The sequence below is a fragment of the Rhinolophus hipposideros genome, assembly GCF_964194185.1.
Source record: "Rhinolophus hipposideros genome assembly, chromosome: X".
Classification (NCBI taxonomy): Eukaryota; Metazoa; Chordata; class Mammalia; order Chiroptera; family Rhinolophidae; genus Rhinolophus; species Rhinolophus hipposideros.
This window is the reverse complement of record NC_138046.1, coordinates 81,091,594-81,113,072: the sequence shown is the minus strand read 5'-3', so window position 1 is coordinate 81,113,072 and position 21,479 is coordinate 81,091,594. Positions and strand designations below refer to the sequence as shown.

General features: G+C 40.5%; 1 protein-coding gene across 4 annotated transcripts in view; it reads left to right on the top strand.

Annotated features, from left to right (window-relative positions):
• ASB12 (ankyrin repeat and SOCS box containing 12) overlaps positions 1-21,114 on the top strand; it is a 182,235-nt gene extending 161,121 nt beyond the window's left edge. For 2 of the 4 annotated variants that reach the window (XM_081042042.1, XM_081042043.1), the window contains 2 exons: positions 19,187-20,036; positions 20,841-21,105. In XM_081042042.1, the coding sequence (XP_080898168.1) occupies positions 19,187-20,036; positions 20,841-20,974 (984 nt within the window). In that variant the 3' untranslated portion in view covers positions 20,975-21,105. Of the gene's footprint in view, positions 1-13,457; positions 13,616-19,186; positions 20,037-20,840 lie in introns of those variants that run through there. The other 2 variants (XM_081042045.1, XM_081042044.1) reach the window with 2 other exon arrangements.
• The last annotated feature ends 365 nt before the right edge of the window (positions 21,115-21,479 follow it).

The following is a 21,479-nucleotide window of genomic DNA, read 5'->3' as shown; positions in this document are numbered from 1 at the left end:
ATTTTAGCTTTTACTTCCATTGCCTTTGGAGTCAAATTCATAAAATGCTCTTTGAACCCAAGGTCCATAAGTTTGGTACCCATGTTTTCTTCTATGCAGTTTATTGTGTCAGGTCTTATGCTTAACTCTTTGATCCATTTTGTATTAATTTTGGTACATGGTGACAGATAAAAGTCCAGGTTCATTCTTTTGCACGTGGCTATCCAATTCTCCCAGCACCATTTATTGAAGAGGCTGTCTTTCCTCCATTGTAGGTTTTTAGCTTCTTTGTCAAAAATAATCTGTCTATATTTATGTGGTTTTATTTCTGAGTTCTCAATTCTATTCCATTGGCCTAGGTGTCTGTTTTTCTGCCAGTACCATACTCTTTTGATTATTGTAGCCCTGTAGTACAAGCTAAAGTCAGGGAGTGCGATACCTCCAGTATTATTCCTTTTTCTTAAGATTGCTTTGGTTATTCGGGGTCTTTTGGGTTCCAAACAAATCTGATGATTTTTTGTTCTATTTCTTTAAAAAATGCCATTGGGATTTTGATGGGGATTGCATTAAATCTGTATATTGCTTTGGGTAATATGGCCATTTTAACTATGTTGAGTCTTCCAATCCATGAGCATGGAATGTCTTTTCATTTCTTTGTGTCTTCTTCAATTTCTTTCAAAAATGTCTTATAGTTTTCAGCATATAGATCCTTCACATCCTTGGTTAAGTTTATTCCTAGGTATTTTATTCCTTTTGCTGCAATTGCAAAGGAAATTGTTTTTTGCATTACTTTTTCTGACATTTCGTTGTTAGTGTATAAGAATGCAATAGACTTTTGTACATTGATTTTGCAGCCAGCAAGTTTACTGTATTCATTGATTTTTTCTAACAGATTTTTGGTGGAGTCTTTAGGGTTTTCTATATATAGCATAATGTCATCTGCAAAGAGTGATATTTTAACTTCTTCATTCCCAATTTGGATGCCTTTTATTTCTTTCTCTTGCCTGATTGCTCTGGCAAAGACTTCCAACACTATGTTGAAAAGCAGAGGTGATAGGGGACAGCCCTGTCGTGTTCCTGAATGTAGAGCAAAGTGCTTCAGTTTTTCTCCATTAATTATGAGATTAGTTATGGGCTTGTCATATATGGCCTTTTTATGTTAAGTTATTTTCCTTCTATGCCTATTTTATTAAGTTTTTAATCATAAATAGATGTATCTTGTCAAACCCTTTTTCTGTATCAATTGGTATAATCATACGATTTTTGTCCTTTATTTTGTTTATGTGATGTATCACATTGATGGATTTGTGGACATTGAAAGATTATTTTGCCCCATAATGAACCCCGCTTGTTCGTGATGAATAATCCTTTTAATGCATTGTTGTGTTCGATTTGCTAGAATTTTGTTTAGGATTTTTGCATCAGTATTCATCAAAGATATTGGTCTGTAGTGCTCTTTTTTTGTGTTCTCCTTACCAGGTTTTGGTATCAGGGTAATGTTGGCCTCATAAAATGATTTAGGGAGTACTGTCTCTTCTTCAATTTTTTAGAAGAGTTTGAGCAGGATTGGTATTAGATCCTATTTGAAGTTTTGGTAGAATTCACTAGTGAAGCCATCTGGTACCGGACTTTTGCTTTTGGTTAGGTTTGGATAACTGATTCAATTTCGTTACTGGTGATTAGTTCGTTTAGATTTTCCAGTTCTTCATGGTTCAGCCTTGGAAAGCTATATGTATCTAAGAACTTGTCCATTTCTTGTAGGTTATTGAATTTAGTGGCATATAGTCCTTCATAGTATTTTTGCGTGATCCTTTGTACTTCTGTGGTGTCTGTGATAGCTTCCCCTTTTTCATTTCTGATTTTGTTAATTATTGTCATCTCTCTTTTTATCTCAGGGAGTCTAGACAAGAGTTTCTCAATTTGGTTTGTCTTTTCAAAGAACCAGCTCTTTGTCACATTAATTTTTTCTATTTTGTGTTTGTTCTCTGTTTCATTTACTTCTGCTCTAATTTTTGTTATTTCCTTTCTTCTCCTGAACTTGGGTTTCACTTGTTCTACTTTTTCTAGTTCTTTAATCTGTAACATGAGGTTATTTATTTGGGATTTTTCTTGTTTCTTGAGATAGGCCTGTAATGATATCAGTTTCCCTGTTAAAACTGCTATCGCTGCGTGCCAAAAATTTTGGTAGGATGTATTTTCATTGTCATTTGTTTCTACGTATCTTTTGCTCTCTCCTCTAATTTCTTCTTTGACCCACTCGTTGTTTAAAAGTATGTTGTTTAATCTCCATGTATTTGTGTTTTTCTTTTCCTGCTTTCTTTGCGCAGTTGATATCCAATTTCAAAGCCTTGGAATCAGAGAATATGCTTGGTATGATTTCAGTCTTCTTAAATTTGCTGAGGCTGCTTTTGTGTCCCAATATATGGTCTATCCTTGAGAATTTTCCATGTACACTCGAAAAGAATGTATAGTCTGATGTTTTTGGATGAAGTGCTCTATATATGTGAATTATGTCCAATTCATCTAATGTGTCATTTAGGGCTGCTCTTTCGTTATTTATTTTCTGTTTGGATGATCTATCCATAGCTGTCAATGATGTATTTAAGTCCCCTAGTATAATTGTGTTTTGGTCAATTTCTCCCTTTAGTTCTGTTAGTAGTTGCTTGGTGTATTTTGCTGCTCCCTGATTTGGGCATAAACATTGATGACTGTTATGTCTTCTTGTTGTACAGTGCCCTTTACCATTATGAAATATCCATCTTTGTCTCTTGTTACGTTTTTCACCCTGAAGTGTGTTTCATCTGATATCATTATGGCTACACGTGATTTTTCTGGGTACCATTTGCTTGGAGTGTCAATTTCCACCCTTTAACTTTGAGTCTATGCTTGTCCTTGTAGCTGAGATGTGTCTCTTGGAGACAGCATATGGTTGGGTTTAGTTTTTTGATCCAATCTGCTACTCTATGCCTTTTTATTCGTGAGTTCAGTCCATTTACATTTAGGGTGATTATTGATACGTGTGGACTTCCTGTCATTCTATCTTAAGTTTTCTGGTAAGGCTGTGTCTCCATTGTTTCTGTGCCTTTTTGTTGTTGTCTATTATTTCTGTGTGGTGGTATTCTATGATATTTCCCTCTGTTTCTTCTTTTATTACAGTATGTATTTCAGTTCTGAATTTTTTTTGAGTGGTTACCGTTAATTATGTAAAAAAGAAGTTTGCTTTTTGAGTATTCCATTTTCTTCAGCATGGTTCCTTTCTCCATTTCCATATTCCGCTTCAGGCCTTCACTCTCCCTCTTTTTATGTTGCCACTAATTGTCCCTGTTGATGGTGGTCGAATAGCGTCCTTTAGTATTTCTTGTAGTGCAAGTCGTGTATTAGAAAATTCCCTCAGCTTCTGTATGTCTACAAAGGTCTTCATTTCTCCTTCATATCTAAAGGATATCTTTGCTGGATATACTATTCTTGGCTCATGATTTCTCTCTTTCAGTAGTTTGAATATTTGGTTACACTCCCTCCTGGCTTGTAAAGTTTCTGCTGAAAATCTGATGATAATCTAATGGGCTTTCCTTTGTAGGTTACCGTCTTCTTTTCCCTGGCTGCCTTGAGGATTCTTTTTCTGTCGTTAATTTTTGATAGCTTCAATACAATTTGCCTTGAAGAAGGCCGGCTGAGATTGAGGTACTTAGGTGTTCTACTTGCTTCTTGGATTCGAGGATCCAGTCTGTCCTCAAGTTTGGTAAGTTCTCATCAACAATTTTTTTGAATATATTCTTTGTTCCCTTCTCTCTTTCTTCTCCTTCTGGAATGCCAATTATTCTTATATTGCAGTTTCTGATAGTCAGAAAGTTTTGTAGAGTTCTTTCATTTCTTGTAAGTCTCAAGTCTCTTTTTCTTCCATCTGTGTCATTTCCAGGTTTCTATATTCGATGTCACTGATTCTTTCCTCCATCTGGTCAACTCTACTTCTAAGCTCGTTATTTCATTCTTAATTTCTTCTATTGAGTTCTTAATCTCCAGAAATTCCATTTGGTTCTTTTTTAAAATTTCAATCTCTTTCATAAAATGCTGACGTTGTTCTTTGATTGTGTTCCTGAGTTCATTAAATTGCCTTTCTGTGTTTTCTTGCATCTCGTTGAGTTTTTTCAGAGCTGCAATGTTGAATTCTCTGTCATTTAAGTCACATATCTCCATGTCTTTAAGTTCCTTTTCTGGAGACTGTTCACTTTCTTTCTGAGCTGTCTTGTTGCCGTGGTTATTCGTGGCAATTACTGATTTGTTATTTCTCTTCTTAGACACCAACAGGAGTGGCTTCTGCAACATGTTGATAGGAAGAGGTCTTTCTTTTGTTTTCCTATACTTCTTGATAGAATGTTTTATTTTCTCTCTGACTGCAGCCTTTTTTTCCTCTCTCACACAGTAGTGCTATGTTTTCTCTGCACTATTCCAGCTTCTCACACAGTGGGTGGATTCCTTGGGAAACTAGCTTCTCCTCTACAGTTTGCCTGGGTGCCTTGTCCCTGTGGGGTTGTGGAGAACTTTTGAAGTTCCAAAGCTCTTTCTTTACCAAATTCAAATCGCATGTGTTTTAGCAGTTCTGTTTACTCCTGCAGGAAGCCAGCCAGATAGGTATGGTCAGGGGCGGGGTGAGTTGTGAGAGGTGGCCAAGAGCAATGGCGGAGACCACCACCACAGCCAGTCCTGCTTCCACAGCTCCCTCCCCTTTGCCAGAACTAGTTGGGCTGTGAATCGGTGTCTGCGGTCCACCGTTCCCAGAACAGCAAATATTCTGTTCTTTTGATCTGACACTGCTACTGTTCCACATCTATCACCGTTCAGGTGGGGGCGGGTCAAGCTCTGGGAGGGTAGGGCGGGGTCGGGTAGTCTCAATGCCTATGCCTTCCGTTCTCTGCTCGGCAGTGAGGGCTTAAACCACCATTTTCAGCCTTCTTCCCTCAGTCTTTCTCCGAAGTCTCTGCCGTGAGCGTTGGGTTAAGCCGTGTTATATGCTGCCCACTCAGCCCTGTGGGGCATAAGCGGAGCCCTAGCAGTCTGAGTTCTTCCCTCTCCCGCAGCTGCGGTATTTCCAGGATGCAGCAAGCTCGGAGCACTGAGCTATGTTTGCTTCCTGTGTCTGTGCGGCTTTGTCTCTGCACTTCTCCCCTCCCCCACTTGCACGATTCACCCACCTGGAGGTCAGTTCAGTAGTGGGCCTCTTCATCTTGCCTGTCTGCTCTGCAGTGAGTCCTTTGTGAAGTTGTTGTTCAATTCGTTGTAAATTCCAGAGGAGCTTTACAGAGGCTCACCTCACGCCCCCATATGATGACCGAATCTGGGAATTTTCTATACACGACCTGCACTACAAGAAATACTAAAGGAGGCTATTCGACCATCTACAGGGACAATTAGTGGCAACCAAAACATAAAAAGGGGGAGAGTAAAGGCGTGAACCAGAATATCGAATGGAAACAGTAAACGTGCTATTGAAATTGAATACTCTAAATATCAAACACTCTTTTACATAAACTTAAGGATTACCACTCAAAAAAAATCCAGAACTGAAATATATAGTGTAATAAAAAAAGAAACAGAGGGAAACATCATAGAATGCCACCCCACAGAAATAATAGACAGCAACAAAAAGGCAAAGAAACAATGGAGACACAGCCTTGCCAGAAAACTGAAGATGGCATGACAGGAAATCCTCACGTATCAATAATCACCCTAAATGTAAATGGACTGAACTCACCAATAAAAAGGCACAGAGTAGCAGATTGGATGAAAAAACTAAACCGAACCATATGCTCTCTCCAAGAGACACATCTCAGCTACAAGGACAAGCATAGACTCAAAGTGAAAGGGAGGAAATTGATACTTCATGTAAATGGTATCCAGAGAAAATCTGGTGTAGCCATACTGATATCAGATGAAAGAGACTACAGGGTGAAAACGGTAACAAAACACAAAGATGGACATTTCACAATGGTAAAGGGGACTATACAACAAGAAGACATAACAGTCATCAATATTTATGCCCCTATTCAGGGAGCACTGAAATATCCCAATCGGAGCACCTAGCAACTACTAACAGAACTAAAGGGAGAAATTGACCAAAACACAATTATACTAGGGGACTAAATACATCACTGACTACTGTGGATAGATCATCCAAACAACAAATAAATAATGAAATAGCAGTCCTAAATGACACATTGAATAAATGGACATAATTAACACATATAGAGCACTTCATCCTAAAATGTCAGAGTACAATTTTTTTTCTAGTGTACGTGGAACATTGTCTAGGATAGGCCATATGTTGGGACATAAAATCAGCCTCAGCAAATTTAAGAAGATTGAAATTATACCAAGCATATTCTCTGATCACAAGGCTTTGAAATTGGATATCAACTGCAAAAAGAAAGCAGGAAAAAACACAAATACCTGGAGATTAAACAACATACTTTTAAAGAACGACTGGGTCAAAGAAGAAATTAGAGGAGAGATCAAAAGATACAGAGAAACAAATAACTGTAAATACCTCCTACCAAAATTTTTTGAGAGGCAGTGAAAGCAGTTTTAAGAGGGAAATTTATATCATTACTGGCCTATCTCAAGAATCAAGAAATATCTCAAATAAATAACCTCATGTTACAACTTAAAGAACAAGAAAAAGAAGAACAAGTGAAACCCAAGGTCAGCAGAAGCAAGGAAATAACAAAAATCACAGCAGAGCTCAATGAAATAGAGAACAAAAAGACAACAGAAAAAATTACTGTGACAAAGAGCTGGTTCTTTGAAAAGATTAACAAAATTGACAAACCTTTGACTAGACTCAATAAGATAAAAAGAGAGAAGACACTAATTAACAAAATCAGAAATGAAAAAGGGGAAGTTATCAGGGACACCACAGAAATACAAAGGATCATCCAAGAATACTATGAAGGATTGTATGCCACCAAATTCAATAACCTAGAAGAAATGGACAAGTTCTTAGAAACATATAGCCTTCCAAGGCTGAACCATGAAGAACTGGAAAATCTAAACAGACCGATCACCAGTAACGAAATTGAATCAGACATCCAAAACCTTCCCAAAAGCAAAAGTCCGGGACCAGATGGCTTCACTAGTGAATTCTACCACACCTTCAAAGAGGATGTAATAGCAATCCTGGTCAAACTCTTCCAAAAAATTGAAGAAGAGGCAGTACTCCCTAACTCATTTGTGAGGCGAACATTACCCTGTTACCAAAACTTGGTAAGTACAACACAAAAAAAGAAAACTACAGACCAATATCTCTGATGAACACAGATGCAAAAATCCTAAACAACATTGTAGCAAATCGAATACAACAATGCATCAGAAAGATTATTCATCACGACCAAGTGGGGTTCATCCCAGGGGCACAAGGATGGTTCAACATCCACAAATCCATCAATGTGATACATCACAGAAAGAAAATAAAGGACAAAAATCATATGATTATACCAATTGATGCAGAAAAAGCATTTGACAAGATACAACATCAATTTATGATTAAAATACTCAATAAGATAGGTCAAGAAGGAAAATACCTTAACATAATAAAGGCCATATATGACAAACCCTCAGCTAATCTCATACTTCACGGTGAAAACTGAAGTGCTTTGTTCATCGTTCAGGAACAACCCAGGGCTGTCCCCTATCACCTCTGCTTTTCATCGTAGTGTTCAAACTCTTGGCCAGAGCAATCAGGCAAGAGAAAGAAATAAAAGGCATCCAAATGGGGAATGAAGAAGTGTAATTGTCACTGTTTGCAGATGACATGATGCTACGTATAGAAAACCGTAAAGACTCCACCAAGAAGCTATTAGAAACACTCAACGCATATAGTAAAGTTGCTGGCTACAAAATCAACATACAAAAGTCCATTGCATTCCTATACGCTAACAATGAAATGTCAGAAAAAGAAATACAAAAAACAATTCCTTTTGCAATTGCAGCAAAAAGAATAAAATACCTAGGAATAAACTTAACCAAGGATGTGAAGGACCTATATGCTGAAAACTGTAAGACATTTTTAAAAGATATTGAAGAAGACACAAGGAAATGGAAAGACATTCTGTGCTCATAGATTAGGAGAATTAACATAGTTAACATGGCCATATTACCAAAAGCAACATACAGATTTAATGTGATCTCCCTCAAAATCCCAATGGCATTTTTTAAAGAAATGGAAAAAAAAATCATCAGATTTGTATGAACCACAAAAAACCCTGAATAGCCGAAAATCGTAAGAAAAAAGAACAATGCTGGAGGTGTCACACTCCTTGACTTTAGCTTGTACTACAGGGTAACAATAATTAAAATAGCATGGTATTGGCAGAGAAAGAGACACGTAGACCAATGGAATAGAATTGAGTACCCAGAAATAAAACCACATAAACATGGACAGATCATTTGTGACAAAGAAGCAAAAAACATACAATGGAGAAAAGGCAGCCTCTTCAATAAATGGTGTTCGGCGAATTGGATAGCCACTTGCAAAAGAATGAAACTGGACTGCTATCTGTCACCATGTACCAAAATTAATTCAGAATGGATGAAAGACTTAAGCTCAAGACCTGAAACAATAAACTGCATAGCAGAAAACATAGGTACTAAACTTATGGATCTTGGGTTCAAAGAGTGTTTTATGAATTTGACTCCAAAGGCAAGGGAAGTGAAAGCTAAAATAAATGAATGGAAATGTATCAAACTTAAAAGCTTTTTCACAGCAAAAGAAACCTTCAGCAAACTAAAGAGACAACCAACTGAATGGGAGAATAGTTTTGCAAACTGTGCCTTCGAGGTGGGGCTAATATCCAAAATAGACAAGGAACTCACGCAACTCAACAACAAAAAAACAAACAACCCAACTGAAAAATGGGCAGATGACCTGAAAAGACATTTCTCCAAAGAGGACATACAAATGGCAAATAGACATATGAAAAAATGCTCAACATCACTAATCATCAGAGAAATGCAAACAAAATCCACAATGAGATATCACCTCACCCCAGTTAGAATGACTATTATCAACAAGACAAATAGTAAGAAGTGTTGGAGAGGCTGTGGAGAAAAAGGAACCCTCATACACTGTTGGTGGGAATGCAGACTGGTGCAGCTGTTATGGAAGTCAGTGTAAAGGTTCCTGTAAAAATTATGAATAGAATTACCATATGACCCAGCAATCCCTCTCCTGGGTATCTACCCAAAATATCTGAGAACATTTATCCCTAAAGACACGTGTGTTCCAATATTCATTACAGGTTTATTTACGGTGGCTGAGACATGGAAACCACCAAAATGTCATTCGATGTATGAATGGATAAAGAAGTAGTGGTATATATACGAAATGGAATACTATTTGGCGGTAAGTAAAGATGAAATAGCAGCATTTGTGACAACATGGATGGACCTTGAGATTATAATGCTAAGCGGAGTAAGTCAGACCACAAAATCATGAACCATATGATTTCACTGGTATAGGGTATATAAACCAAAAACAAGAAAAGAACAAGACAAACAAATGAGAAAGAAAAACTCATAGTCATAGACTATAGTTTATTGGTTACCAGAGGGTAAGGGGGGAGGGCGGTGGTAGATGAGGGTAAAGAGAATCAAATATATGGTCATGTAAGAAGAAATGACTCTGGGAGTTGAACATACAATGTGATTTATAGATGATGTGGTATAGAATTGTACACCTGAAATCTATGTAACTTTACTAACAATTGTCACCCGTTATAAACTTTAACTGAAAATAAAAAGATTTAAAAAAAGAAAATGAAATAGTTAGGTATACCCATAACAAAATAGGTACGTCATTCATATGCTGAAAACTACAAAATGCTGATGAAAGAAACTAAGGACTTCAGTAAATGCAAAAGCATAGTATATGCATGGGTTGGAAGAGGCAACATAACAAAGCAGTCAATTCTTTATAATCTTGATTTATAGATTAAATAGAGTTCCTACCCAAATCTCAGCAAGGCTTTTAGTAGACATAGACAAGTTTATTCTAAAATGCATACAAAAAGTCACAGGACCTAGTATAGCTAAAACAATCTTGACATGGAAGTGTAAAGTGGGAGTAATCACTCTGCCCAATAATAAGGCCTATAAACATAGTGTTAAAGACGTGTACACAGATATTCATAGAAACGTTATTCTTGATAGCCAAATACAACCCAGATGTTCTTTACCCAGTCAATGGTTAAACAAATTATGGTATATACGTACCACAGAATCCCACTCAGTAACAAAAATAAAGTTCATATACGCAACAATTTGGATGAATCTCAAGGGCATGTTGGATAAACAAAAGCTAATTCCAAAGGTGTAGTTTAATTTATACCATGTTTCCCCGAAAATAAGTCCTAGCTGGGTAATTAGCTCTAAATGGGTCTTTTGGAGCAAAATTAATGAGACCCAGTATTATGTATTATATTGTATTGTATTATTCTATTTTATTATTAAGACCCAGTCTTATAGTAAAATAAAACCGGGGCTTATATTAATATTTGCTCCAAAAGATGCAGTAGAGCTGATTGTCTTTCTAGGTCTTATTTTTGGGGAAACGCGGTATAATTTTGAAATGGCTAAATTATAGAAATGGAGAACAGATTAGTTTGCCAGAGGTTAGGGACCAAGGGTGAAGGAATGGCAAGGAAGTGGATATGGCTATAAAAATGCAACATGAAGTATCTTTATTGTGATAGAACTATTCTGTATATTGTCTGTGGTGGTGTACTCAAGAATCTGCATATGTGTTAAAGTTGTATAGAAATAAAATACACAAGTGACTACAAGTAAACCTTGGGATCTGAGATGGGTGAATTGTATCAATATCAATATCCTGCTTGTGATATTGTACTATAGTCTTGCAAAATGTTACCATTGGGGAAAATGGTAAAGTGTACAGGGGATCTCTGTATTATTTTTTACAAGTACATGTGACTATACAAGTGTATCAATAAAATTGCTATTAAAAGCCTAGTAATTTGTTTTTTCCAAGAATCATGCCCTACTCTGTCATCTTTAACATAATAGCTTATTTTTGGCTGCTAATCAGGTTTGCATGATGCTTCAGATAATGAACAGCTATAGGCCTTTGGCTCAAACTAAGCTGAAGCAGATATGCTTTTTGTTGATTTTTGATGTTTCCTATCTTCGGCGTCACTGATCACACCAGGACACTCTGACATTTTCTGAAGGAGTCATCTATCCTCCTGTGGACTCCCTGGTGCTGTAAATGTGTAGGCAGTGACCACTTCATGTGTGTGGGTGACAAGACTGGGGAAGGGACAGAATAGATACCAGCTTGAAAGAAATAGTTGAAGGAGCTGGGCTGTTTTCCGTGAGATAAGGTGATACGAAGGATAGAATACCTGAGTTCAGACCCCTAAAGGGCTGTTTTGGGGTAAAGAAAGTGGCTGGGTTTTCTGAGGTCCTAAGGGTGAGAGAAGATAGGATAAGATAGGATCAGCAGTTAACCTTAGGTGTGCTTTATACATGCAAATATAGACTTAGGAGAAAAAAGGACTAACTGAGCTGCCCAATAATGAGATATGCTGCTTCTGGATATAGAGTGCCATATTATTGGAAGCATTTAAGCAGAAATCATTGAATATCTCTCAGGACTGTGGAAATTTCTTTTTTACATTAAATTTATTGGGGTGATGATTGTTAGTAAAATTACATAGGATTCAAGTGTGAATTTCTAGGATACATCATCTGTATATCACATTGTGTACTCACTACCCAGTCAGTTCTTCCATCACCATATATTTGATCCCTTTTACCCTCTTCTACCATCTCCCCCCTTACCCTCTGGTAACCACTAAACTGTTGTCTGTGTCTATATTTTTTGTTTCTTTGTCTTGCTCCTTTGTTGCCTTCACTTTTATATCCCACATATGAGTGAGGTCATATGGTTCTCGACTTTTCCTGTCTGACTTATTTCGCTTAGCATGATAATCTCAAGATATATCCATGTTGTCACAAATGGCAATATTTCATCTTCTCTTATGGCAGTTCATTGCAGCATTATTTACAGTGGCCAAGACATGGAATCAATCAAAGTGTCCTTCGATGGATGATTGAATAAAGAAGATGTGGTGTATATACTATACACAAAGGAAATTTTTTTTCAATTGTAGATTCTATTACCAAAATAATCATGTGAAACAGAGCTGCTAGTGCTTTATCCCAGCACATCTCTGGTCCCCTCACTGACTTTTCATTTTTTCTTGATTGGGACCTTCTCTTCCTTGGTGTTTGGAAGGGAAAGAGGAGGACTCTGAGGTCTCGGGACCAGTGTCTGTATAGACTGAAATTTCTTTGCAGGAAAAGTCAAAGTATTATTGTTTGGGGTGGCATGTAGGGACATAGAACCTTGCAATAACCCCTGGACTAATTTGAGAGATTGACATGGATACAGGATAACCATCGGCAGGTTTTAGTTCTGGTATTTTTGCATTATGTGAAATATAATTGTTTCCGTGTCTGTTGTTTTCTAATACATAAACTACAAGCTCTTTCAGGGACTCCATATCTTACCTTGATTTGTGTTCTTCTGGCATCTAGAACCTTACACATAGTGGCTGCTTTATAGTTTCTCCGTAGAGTTTCTCAGTATGACCAGATTATTTGTGATGTAGTTTGTATACCAAATGATGGGCTGGCACTTCCTCACAAAAGAAAGAGGGAGCTGGCTCCCAGTTTCTTTTTGGGTGACACCTCATATAGGTAATATGACTATTTCTAAAGGTATCTCCCTATTCCTTCATTTAAAGGCAACCAGGGAGATAAAATGATACGATTAAAAGCTGAGCTTTTGACAAAATTCCCAGTGCTGGATGCATTCATCTGGTTTGATGATGCTTTAGGTGTGTGAAGAGTAGAGGGGTCTGTGGGAATTTATTCAGGCTGAGCCTGGTGGGTTAGTGGAATGAAGAGTCCTTTATAAATGATCAGGGCCTTTTTAAACTTTAGAAACCCTTACTGATACACATCACTGTATGGAAGTCTCTGCTTCCCACTGTCTTCCTCACTCTTGGGAGGGGCCTGAGGTGTGGAGGAGAAGGCGATGTGTTGATGGATCTTCAAGAAAGGAAAAGAAAATCCAGAGAGGGTAAGTTGAGGAGAGAAAAAAAGAGGGCCCTGACCGGACGAAAGAGTGGCCCAGAGGAAGCTCAGGGGTCTAGCAGTGTAGCCCATTTGAATGGTGTGGAGGGGTACACTGGGACACACTAAGAGCCTGAGCCCTGGCCTCACCAGGCACCTGTCTGTCAGTCAGTTCTTCCAGGACTTCCCCATGCATGGCCCCCCTCTTCTGGCTGAGATCACTCCCAGAATGGCACTTGTAAGATAACACGGCCCTGGGAATTGGAGGAGGGAGAGTAGCCTAAAATTAGCCTCTTGGACCTAGTCAGCCCCAGAACAAACGCCTAGCCTTTAAGTGGTGTTTGTTAACAGTGGGAACTGAGAATCTAGCGTGCTCTGGCCTTGGGGCAGGAGGTGCTCCCTAAGGAGCGGCCACCAAGTCCCAGTGCTTCACAGAGGGACAGGGGCAGTGGTGACCCTAGGCTGCGCGGCCTCAGGTGGAAGCCTGGTGAGTACCTGGGGCTAGGACCCCATGACACTGGCAGGGAGGAGTGAACCCTTAGGCCTGCAGGCCCCTGGATCTGTGGCTACCACCCTTTGTAGGTTATTCCCACTGGGTCTGGTTCCTGGGGGCACTTGGGAGGTCTGTAGGGAAACCTATTCACAAAAGGAAAGAGGGATATGATGATGGCTTCCTGCTGTGTCTGTCCCAAGCGGGTGTGTCTGCCTAGGCTTTGGAGTCCAAATGGACCTGCTTCTTGAGGGAAATTGCCCTTATACAATACAGGGAGCATGAAGGTTTATCTTTGTGTCCTTGTGTGGTATTTGTAAGTATGTGTGGGAGTACGGCATGGTGGGCTCAAGGGTAGAGGGGTAGATAGAGCTCCTTAGGGTGTGGGGAGGAAAGTGAGGCTTCAAAATAGTTTACTAATGCCCGGAGGACTGTTCCAGAGCTCACAGAAACCAGCCACTCTCCTGTAAGATCTCTTAAGCTGGATTCATAGACCCTCAAAAGGTGCTTAGATAGAATTCAAAGAATCCAAAAACACAGATGGGGCAAACAATTACCTTTTATCCCCATAATCTCTAACTAGAAATTTACCGTTTCCTTCAAGGATGAATGCAGGCAGCAAATGGCAATACTATTACTAGTTCCTGTAACTTGGTCACCAGAAGAAATGACGGACATTTCTTATCATATTACAGTGATGGCACAGATCTGGAATTGTCATTTATGCTCATCACCACATAAAAATTACTCATAGATCTTGTTATTTAATGTGTTAATAAGGAACATTTATTACTATATCATACAGTTTAAAAAATATTTGGATAGCTGTATTTCAATATAATTTGTTTCCTTTAATCCTATGTACTTTATGTATTAAAACCATTCTGAGAGGTGACCAGAGATTTAACCAGATTGCCATAGAAGCCAGTCTCTCTCTCTCTCTCTCTCTCTCTCTCTCTCTCTCTCTCTCTCTCTCTCTATCTCTCTCTCTCTCTCTCTCTCACACACACACACACACACACACACACGCACGCACACATACACACACACAGGTTTAAAACCCCTGCAAATTTGGGATCAGGAAGGGGAACTTTGCATGGAATTGTCACATAATAACTCTTTGATTAATAAACCACAAAGTGAGTTTAAACAGAGTACTTAGATTTGGTTATCCTACCTACTAAGAGTCAATGCACTTAAGTGCCCAAGCTAGCTGGGGGCCCTGGCTTGATTTCCCTCTGGAGGTTCATTAGATGGGCCCTCCTGTGGGCTTATGGTATGACCTTGGTGAGAGCTTCAACATTTTCTTCCACACTCCCTGCCTTCTTCATCTCCCTGGACACAACTCCCCTAAATAAAATAGTAAGAAGGGGATTTTTGCTGGCTGTCAGAAGAAATGATTTGTAAAGAAACCTTCCATGACTGAAGTCCCTGGAATTCAGCATAGCTCTCAAAGCTGAGGATTCTGGGAGCTGCAGTGTGACTGCTTCAGGCAAGGGGGAGGGTCATGGTTCATTTTTCAGGTTGCAATACAAAAACAGAATCGGGAGTAGGGAAACATGGATTGTATTTCTGGCTCTGTCATTGCCTTGATGTAAGGCAGCTGGAAAATCCCTTACTCTCTCAGGCCTCAGTTTCCCATCCACAAAATGTGGACAATACAGTATTACCTCTGAAAAACACAAGACTATAGGTGTGTTCTGGGTTCTTGCTAATGAAACAACTGACAATATCAGCTATGTGACCTTAGGAAAAATTCCCTGCTCTCCTCTGAGGCTTGGTTTTCCCATCTCTAAATTGAAGAAATTAAATTAAATGATTTATTAGGTGCATTCCAGCTCTGAGGTTATAAGACTTTAAGTACAGAGCAATAGTTTCATAAGACCTAAGTGAAAATTATTTGGTACTCCTTCCTTCAAGAGATGAAACCTAATTCCCCTCCCCATGAGTGTGGGTTGGACATAGTGACTTACTTCTAACAAATAGAATAAAGTTGAATTGATGCTATGTGACTTCTGAGACTAGATCATAAAAGACACTTCAGCTTTCTCCATGTTGGCTCTCTCTGGAATCACTTGCTTTGGGGCAAGCCAGATGCCATGTCATGGGGATACTCAAGCAGCCTATGGAGAGGCCTATATGGTGAGAAATGGAGGCCTATTGCCAGGAGCAGTGAGGACCTGAGGCCTTCTGCTAACAGCCATATGAGTGAGCCACTGTGGAAGCAGATGAATCTTCCAGCTATAGTCAAGCCTTCAGGTGACTGTAGCCCCTGCCAACATTCTGAATGCCACCACCTGAGAGACCCTGAACCAAACTATCCAGCTAAGCTGCTCCTCAATCTCTGACCCACAGAAACTGTGAGGTAATAAATATTTGTTGTTTTAAGTAAAAAAGAAAAAAGTCCTAAGTGATAACAATTATCACAGTTAAAGTGGTAACTGAGTACTACATTCAAGTGCTATTCCAAACACTAAGTATGCATTGACTCATTTAATCCTAACAATAACCATCTGAGGCAGGTACTACTATCATCCTCTCTATACCGATGAAGAAATGGGCACAGATAGGTTAAGTGATCTGCCCTAGATCACACAGCTAAGTGGCGGACCTGAGAAACAGAATGCCCGTCCATGTTTTACCATAACCCTATATGACCCCTTAGTCTGCAGTAGGAGCAAAACAGAAGGAGTTACAATATGGTATGATGACTTCTATAGTGTTATAAGAGCACAGACTCTGCAGGAACTAATCCATCAGAAGAAACTGCACGTGACAGAAGAAAGCATGATACATACATGGAGAGCCATCATTTCTCTTATCACTGGATCTTGGGGTCTAAGTAGAGGAGTAGTAGGAAGTAAGGCTAGAGATGTTGGGCAAGATTTGCTTATGAAGGACCTCTGAGCCAGGGTAAGGCATCTGGGCTATAATCTGAAAAAAGGCAAGCCATTAAGGGGTTTAAAACGGGATTGGCACACACAAGATTTGTATTTTTAAGTGATCACCTTAGCCAAAAAGTGTAGAAAATATTGAGAAGGGAAACTAGCTAGGAGACTATTATAACAGTTGAGGCAAAAGATGATGGGAGCCTAGATAAAGCACTAGCGATGGGGTATGGACTTCAGGGGCATGTATGTGTGTGGCTTATACAGGTATCTCTAAGAAGTGAAATCCACAGGATTTGGTGACCAATTGGATGGCAGTGGATGAAGAGATAAAAAGACTGAAATGAGTCTTGGGTTTTGGTTTGGTTGACCAGGTAGGTGGTGAGGAACTAAGATATGGATCAAGTTTTGTGATAGCGGTGGTGTGATACTGCTGATTTTGAAGTGCCCGAAGAAACTCAGTGAATGTATAGTTCTTCCTAAAGAGAGAGCTGAGGGGCTTGGAGTAATAGGCTTGAAATCAAAATAAAAGTGAGAGCTATAGCTCTGAGACTGGAGAGAAAATGATCAAGGAGAGAACAAGGGGAACCAAACTATTTCAGGGAAGGACAAAGGGGAGAAAAATCAGGAGAGTGTGCTGGCCAGGAAGCCAAGGGAAGACTATGTAGGAGGAAGTGGTCAGTGGAGAGAGATGTCCCAGAAAAGTTTGAGGAGGAAAGATCTGAGAAGCAGCCTGTTGATTTAACCACAAGGATGACTTTTTAAAGAACTACCTCAGTGTGTGATGGAGGGTGGGTGGAGTCAGACTGAAAATGGTAAAGAAGTGAATGAGAGATGCGAAAGTAGACAGTAGGCAACTCTTTGGATATATTTATGAAGAAGAGAGAGATGAAGAGAAACGTAGCTAGAGTAGGACAAAGGACCATAGAAGTGTTTTGTTTTGTTTCCTAAGACGGTTAAGGAGGAGCCAATGAGGAGGTTGAAGGTGCAAAGAGAGGAAGCTCACCTTTAAAGAACTAAATATATAGTAGCTCTCTTCCTCTTAACAGATCCATGCGGCAGGGACTATCATTTCTGTCTTGTAGATGAGGAAACTGAGTCCCAAAGAAGGGAGACTCTTGCCCAAGTTTACTCAGCTAGGAACTGGGGTTGCTAAATCTCTAACTTAGGTCTGCCTGATTTCTAAAATCTCTTCTTGTAGTTGCACCCAAAAGTGAATAAATAGTAAGCCCATGTGTTGAGTTGATGCTTGTGGGGGGAAGAGGTCTAAAGTTGAGGGAGACCCTACGCATCTCACAATTTTTTTTCTATAAAGTGTGTACATGAGGTCCCAGGCTAACAAAGAGGGGTGGAGGTGGACAGTGAATAAAAGAAGGTGTTCTGGCTCTGCCAATGACTGCTTTGTGGCCTTGAACATGCCCTGTCTAGGCCTCAGTGTGTCCTCATTGGTACCATGTATTGAGGGGAGGATGGGGGACATTTCTCAGAAGGGAGAAAACATTTAGTGCTGCAGTAACCAGGGCAGGAAGAATGCAGCCTTGGATGGGAGAGCTACCCTGAGAATTGCCCCAATACCATGGCTGCAGGGTATGGGGAGAGCAGGGAGACTGGAACTCTGAAAAACCTACCAGCTTACCCTGATGATGACATTACAAACCGAGGTGGATGATTTTGACTTTGATGCACTAGAAACAGGACTATTAAGGTCAAGTCTAGGTTGAGTCAATCATTGGGTCATGGGTGATTTCATAGGGTCTGGGGATAATGGGGAGAGATGAGTTGAGGGTAGAGACAAGGCTGGATGAGGCAGAGAGGATGGGAAAAGGCTTGATCCAGAGGGATAGGGAAGCCATGTTTCCAAGGAGGCGTTGGCAATCAAAGAGCCTCCTGGATGGAAGTGGTCGGAAACCAGTTGTCACCAGAGAGGAAGACTTGCCCTAGAAACCTCAACTATTTCCTGCCATCTCTTTGACTTCATTTTACTTGGTGTTTGTTCTTCGTAAAGCCACTTTTTTATTTGATCAGTAAATGTCATTCAACATCCATTTCCTGAGCAACTCTGTTGCCTGAAGCATGGGGTATAAGTCTGAGGGAAGGTCACACAGGAGGGGCTGTGAAGAGGTTGAACTTCATCTAAAAGACTGAGAGATGGTGTTGATGTCAGAGTGCTCAAGCGTGAGATCTTAACTTCACAAAGCACCATTCTGTTGGCCTAGCAACTGCCAGACTAGAGCCACCTCATTAGTTCGCACATTCTGAACTAAGGAAGATGCATCTACTAAGTCCATGATGTTGGCCCTACTGGGGGTGGAGGAATACAAGATGAACACAGGCGCCCACTCTGGACTTTACACACTAAGGATGCACAGATAAGTGGAAATGTTATGTGAAAGTTCATAGCTAAATTCTAGTTGTGATCCTTTGGAATCCCTGAGAGTGGGAGGAAGAGATTAGGGAGGGCCTCCGAGAAATAGGAGTTTGAAGGGCAGGCAGAACAGCACATGCAAAGGCACCAAGTTGTGAAAAGGCCTGATCCATTTTGTCAGCCAGCTCTGGGGCCTGAAATAAGATGGCAGTGGGAGTTATCGGCAGGAGACCTGATGGTGAAGGGTGGGGGCAAGGGCTGGCATCTAGGCTTTTGATGGGGGCCCTCAGTCTCTCTCATTTCTGTCACCCACAGATCTGGCATATCCTCCTCCTCATAATGAGAATAGTTCTGCTCCAATCAGCTAGGATGAACCTCATGGACATCACCAAGATCTTCTCCCTCCTGCAGCCCGACAAGGATGAGGAGGATGCTGACACAGGGGAGAAGCAGGCTCTCAATCAAGCAGTGTATAACAACGACTCCTATGCTTTGGACCAGCTTTTGCGCCAGGAGCGTTATAAACGTTTCATCAACAGTAGGAGTGGCTGGGGCATTCCTGGGACACCCTTGCGCTTGGCTGCTTCTTATGGCCACCTTAGTTGTTTACAGGTCCTCCTGGCACATGGAGCTGACGTTGACAGCTTGGATGTCAAGGCACAAACACCACTTTTTACCGCCGTCAGCCATGGTCATCTGGATTGTGTGCGTGTGCTTTTGGAAGCTGGTGCCTGTCCTAGTGGTAGCGTCTACAACAACTGCTCTCCCGTGCTCACAGCCGCACGTGATGGTGCTGTTGCCATCTTGCAGGAGCTCCTAGGCCACGGTGCAGATGCCAATGTCAAAGCTAAACTACCAGTCTGGGCATCAAACATAGCTTCATGTTCTGGCCCCCTCTATTTGGCTGCAGTCTATGGGCATCTCGACTGTTTCCGCCTGCTTTTGCTCCATGGGGCAGACCCCAACTACAACTGCACTGACCAGTGCCTATTAGCTCATTTCCCACGGCCCCGCACCCTCCTTGAAATCTGCCTCCACCATAATTGTGATCCAGAGTACATCCAGCTGTTAATTGATTTTGGTGCTAACATCTACCTTCCATCTATCCCCCTGGACCTGAACTCACAAGATGATAAAGCCACTGCATTGCTGCTACAGGCCCGAGGTGAGTGTCAAGCAGGCCAATCCTATAGGTTTCCTGGTGTGGCAGTTCCAGGGCCCCAAACCAATCTTTCTGGGATGAAATGGAGAAAACACCATCTTCTTCCCTCTTCTGGGGCCCCACTGGAGAAGAGGTTACATATTCCTTATTATGGACAGGATCACTAAGGTGAGGTGGGGGGATGGCACTAGCCCAATATCTTTTTTTTTTTAACAAGTATAAATTTTATTTCATTTAAAATAAAAAATTAATGATTAGAGGTGAAGATGAAAACTTTTCTTCTTTCATCATCAGGGACTGAATCTTTATTAAACGCTTTTTAAAAAACATGTTTTAGATTAAAAAACATTTGTTTCTAGCCTGTTGTAATCAGAGTTACACAATTAATGGTAGAAGTGACAAGAGACTATATTATAGGTGTTCTTTTTTTCACCTTTTTTTAAATTAGTTTCAGATGTACAAAACAATGTAATAGTTACACATTTATCATTTATATCCCTCACACAGTGATAACCTCCCTCCCCCAATCTCAATGTCAACTATAATTATATATATAGTTACAAGAAGTGGAGTATAGCCCAATATCTTGTTCTGGCTCTGCCGATGACTGCTTTGTGGCCTTGAACATGCCCTCTGTAAGCCTCAGTGTGTCCCTGTTGGTACCATGAATTGAGGGGAGGATGGGGGACATTTCTTAGAAGGGAAAGAACATTTAAGGCTGCAGTAGCCAAGGCAGGGAGAATGCAGCCTTGGATGAGAGAGTTACCCTGAGAATTGCTTTTCATGACCTGTTTCTCCTTGCTGTAGCTACTCCACGGTCACTACTGTCACAGGCTCGTTTAGTTATCCGCAGAGCCCTGCGCCAGGCCAACCGGCCACAAGCCATCGACAAGCTGGATATTCCACCTGTGTTGATTAGCTACCTTAAACACCAATTGTAAACTTTCAGTCTACCCAGAAACCCATAATGCTTCCAAAAACCTCCTGGGGACCCAGGTAGCTGGAGGGCACTATAGATCCACCCACTCACTTGGAGCTGCTTTCCTGTATTATCCTCCACAATAAAGTCATCAACAAAATCAATCCTGGTGGCTGTTGTGTCTGGTGTGTGTGGGGAGCTAACTGGGGGGTAGGGGTCTGGTTGGCCATGAGGAAGGATGGTAATGATCTGGTATTTGACTGGTATAGGGGTCCTTGCCACTGAAAGAGAAAAAGAGAAAACTAACTCAATGGCCCACACCTCCCCATCCAAAATCCTTGAGAGAATTTGGAGCTGTGATGCTCTAGAAGCAAGGTCCTGAAGAATTGAAGTGGGTGGAGGGATAGCATGAGCTTGCTCAGCCCTTTATCATCCTCCATTTCTCTGGCTGGTGAAATGCACCTTTTCAGGAGCTATCACCAAATCCCCTTTTATTTTGAGTCAGGTGGCCAAGGAGCCTCCCATTC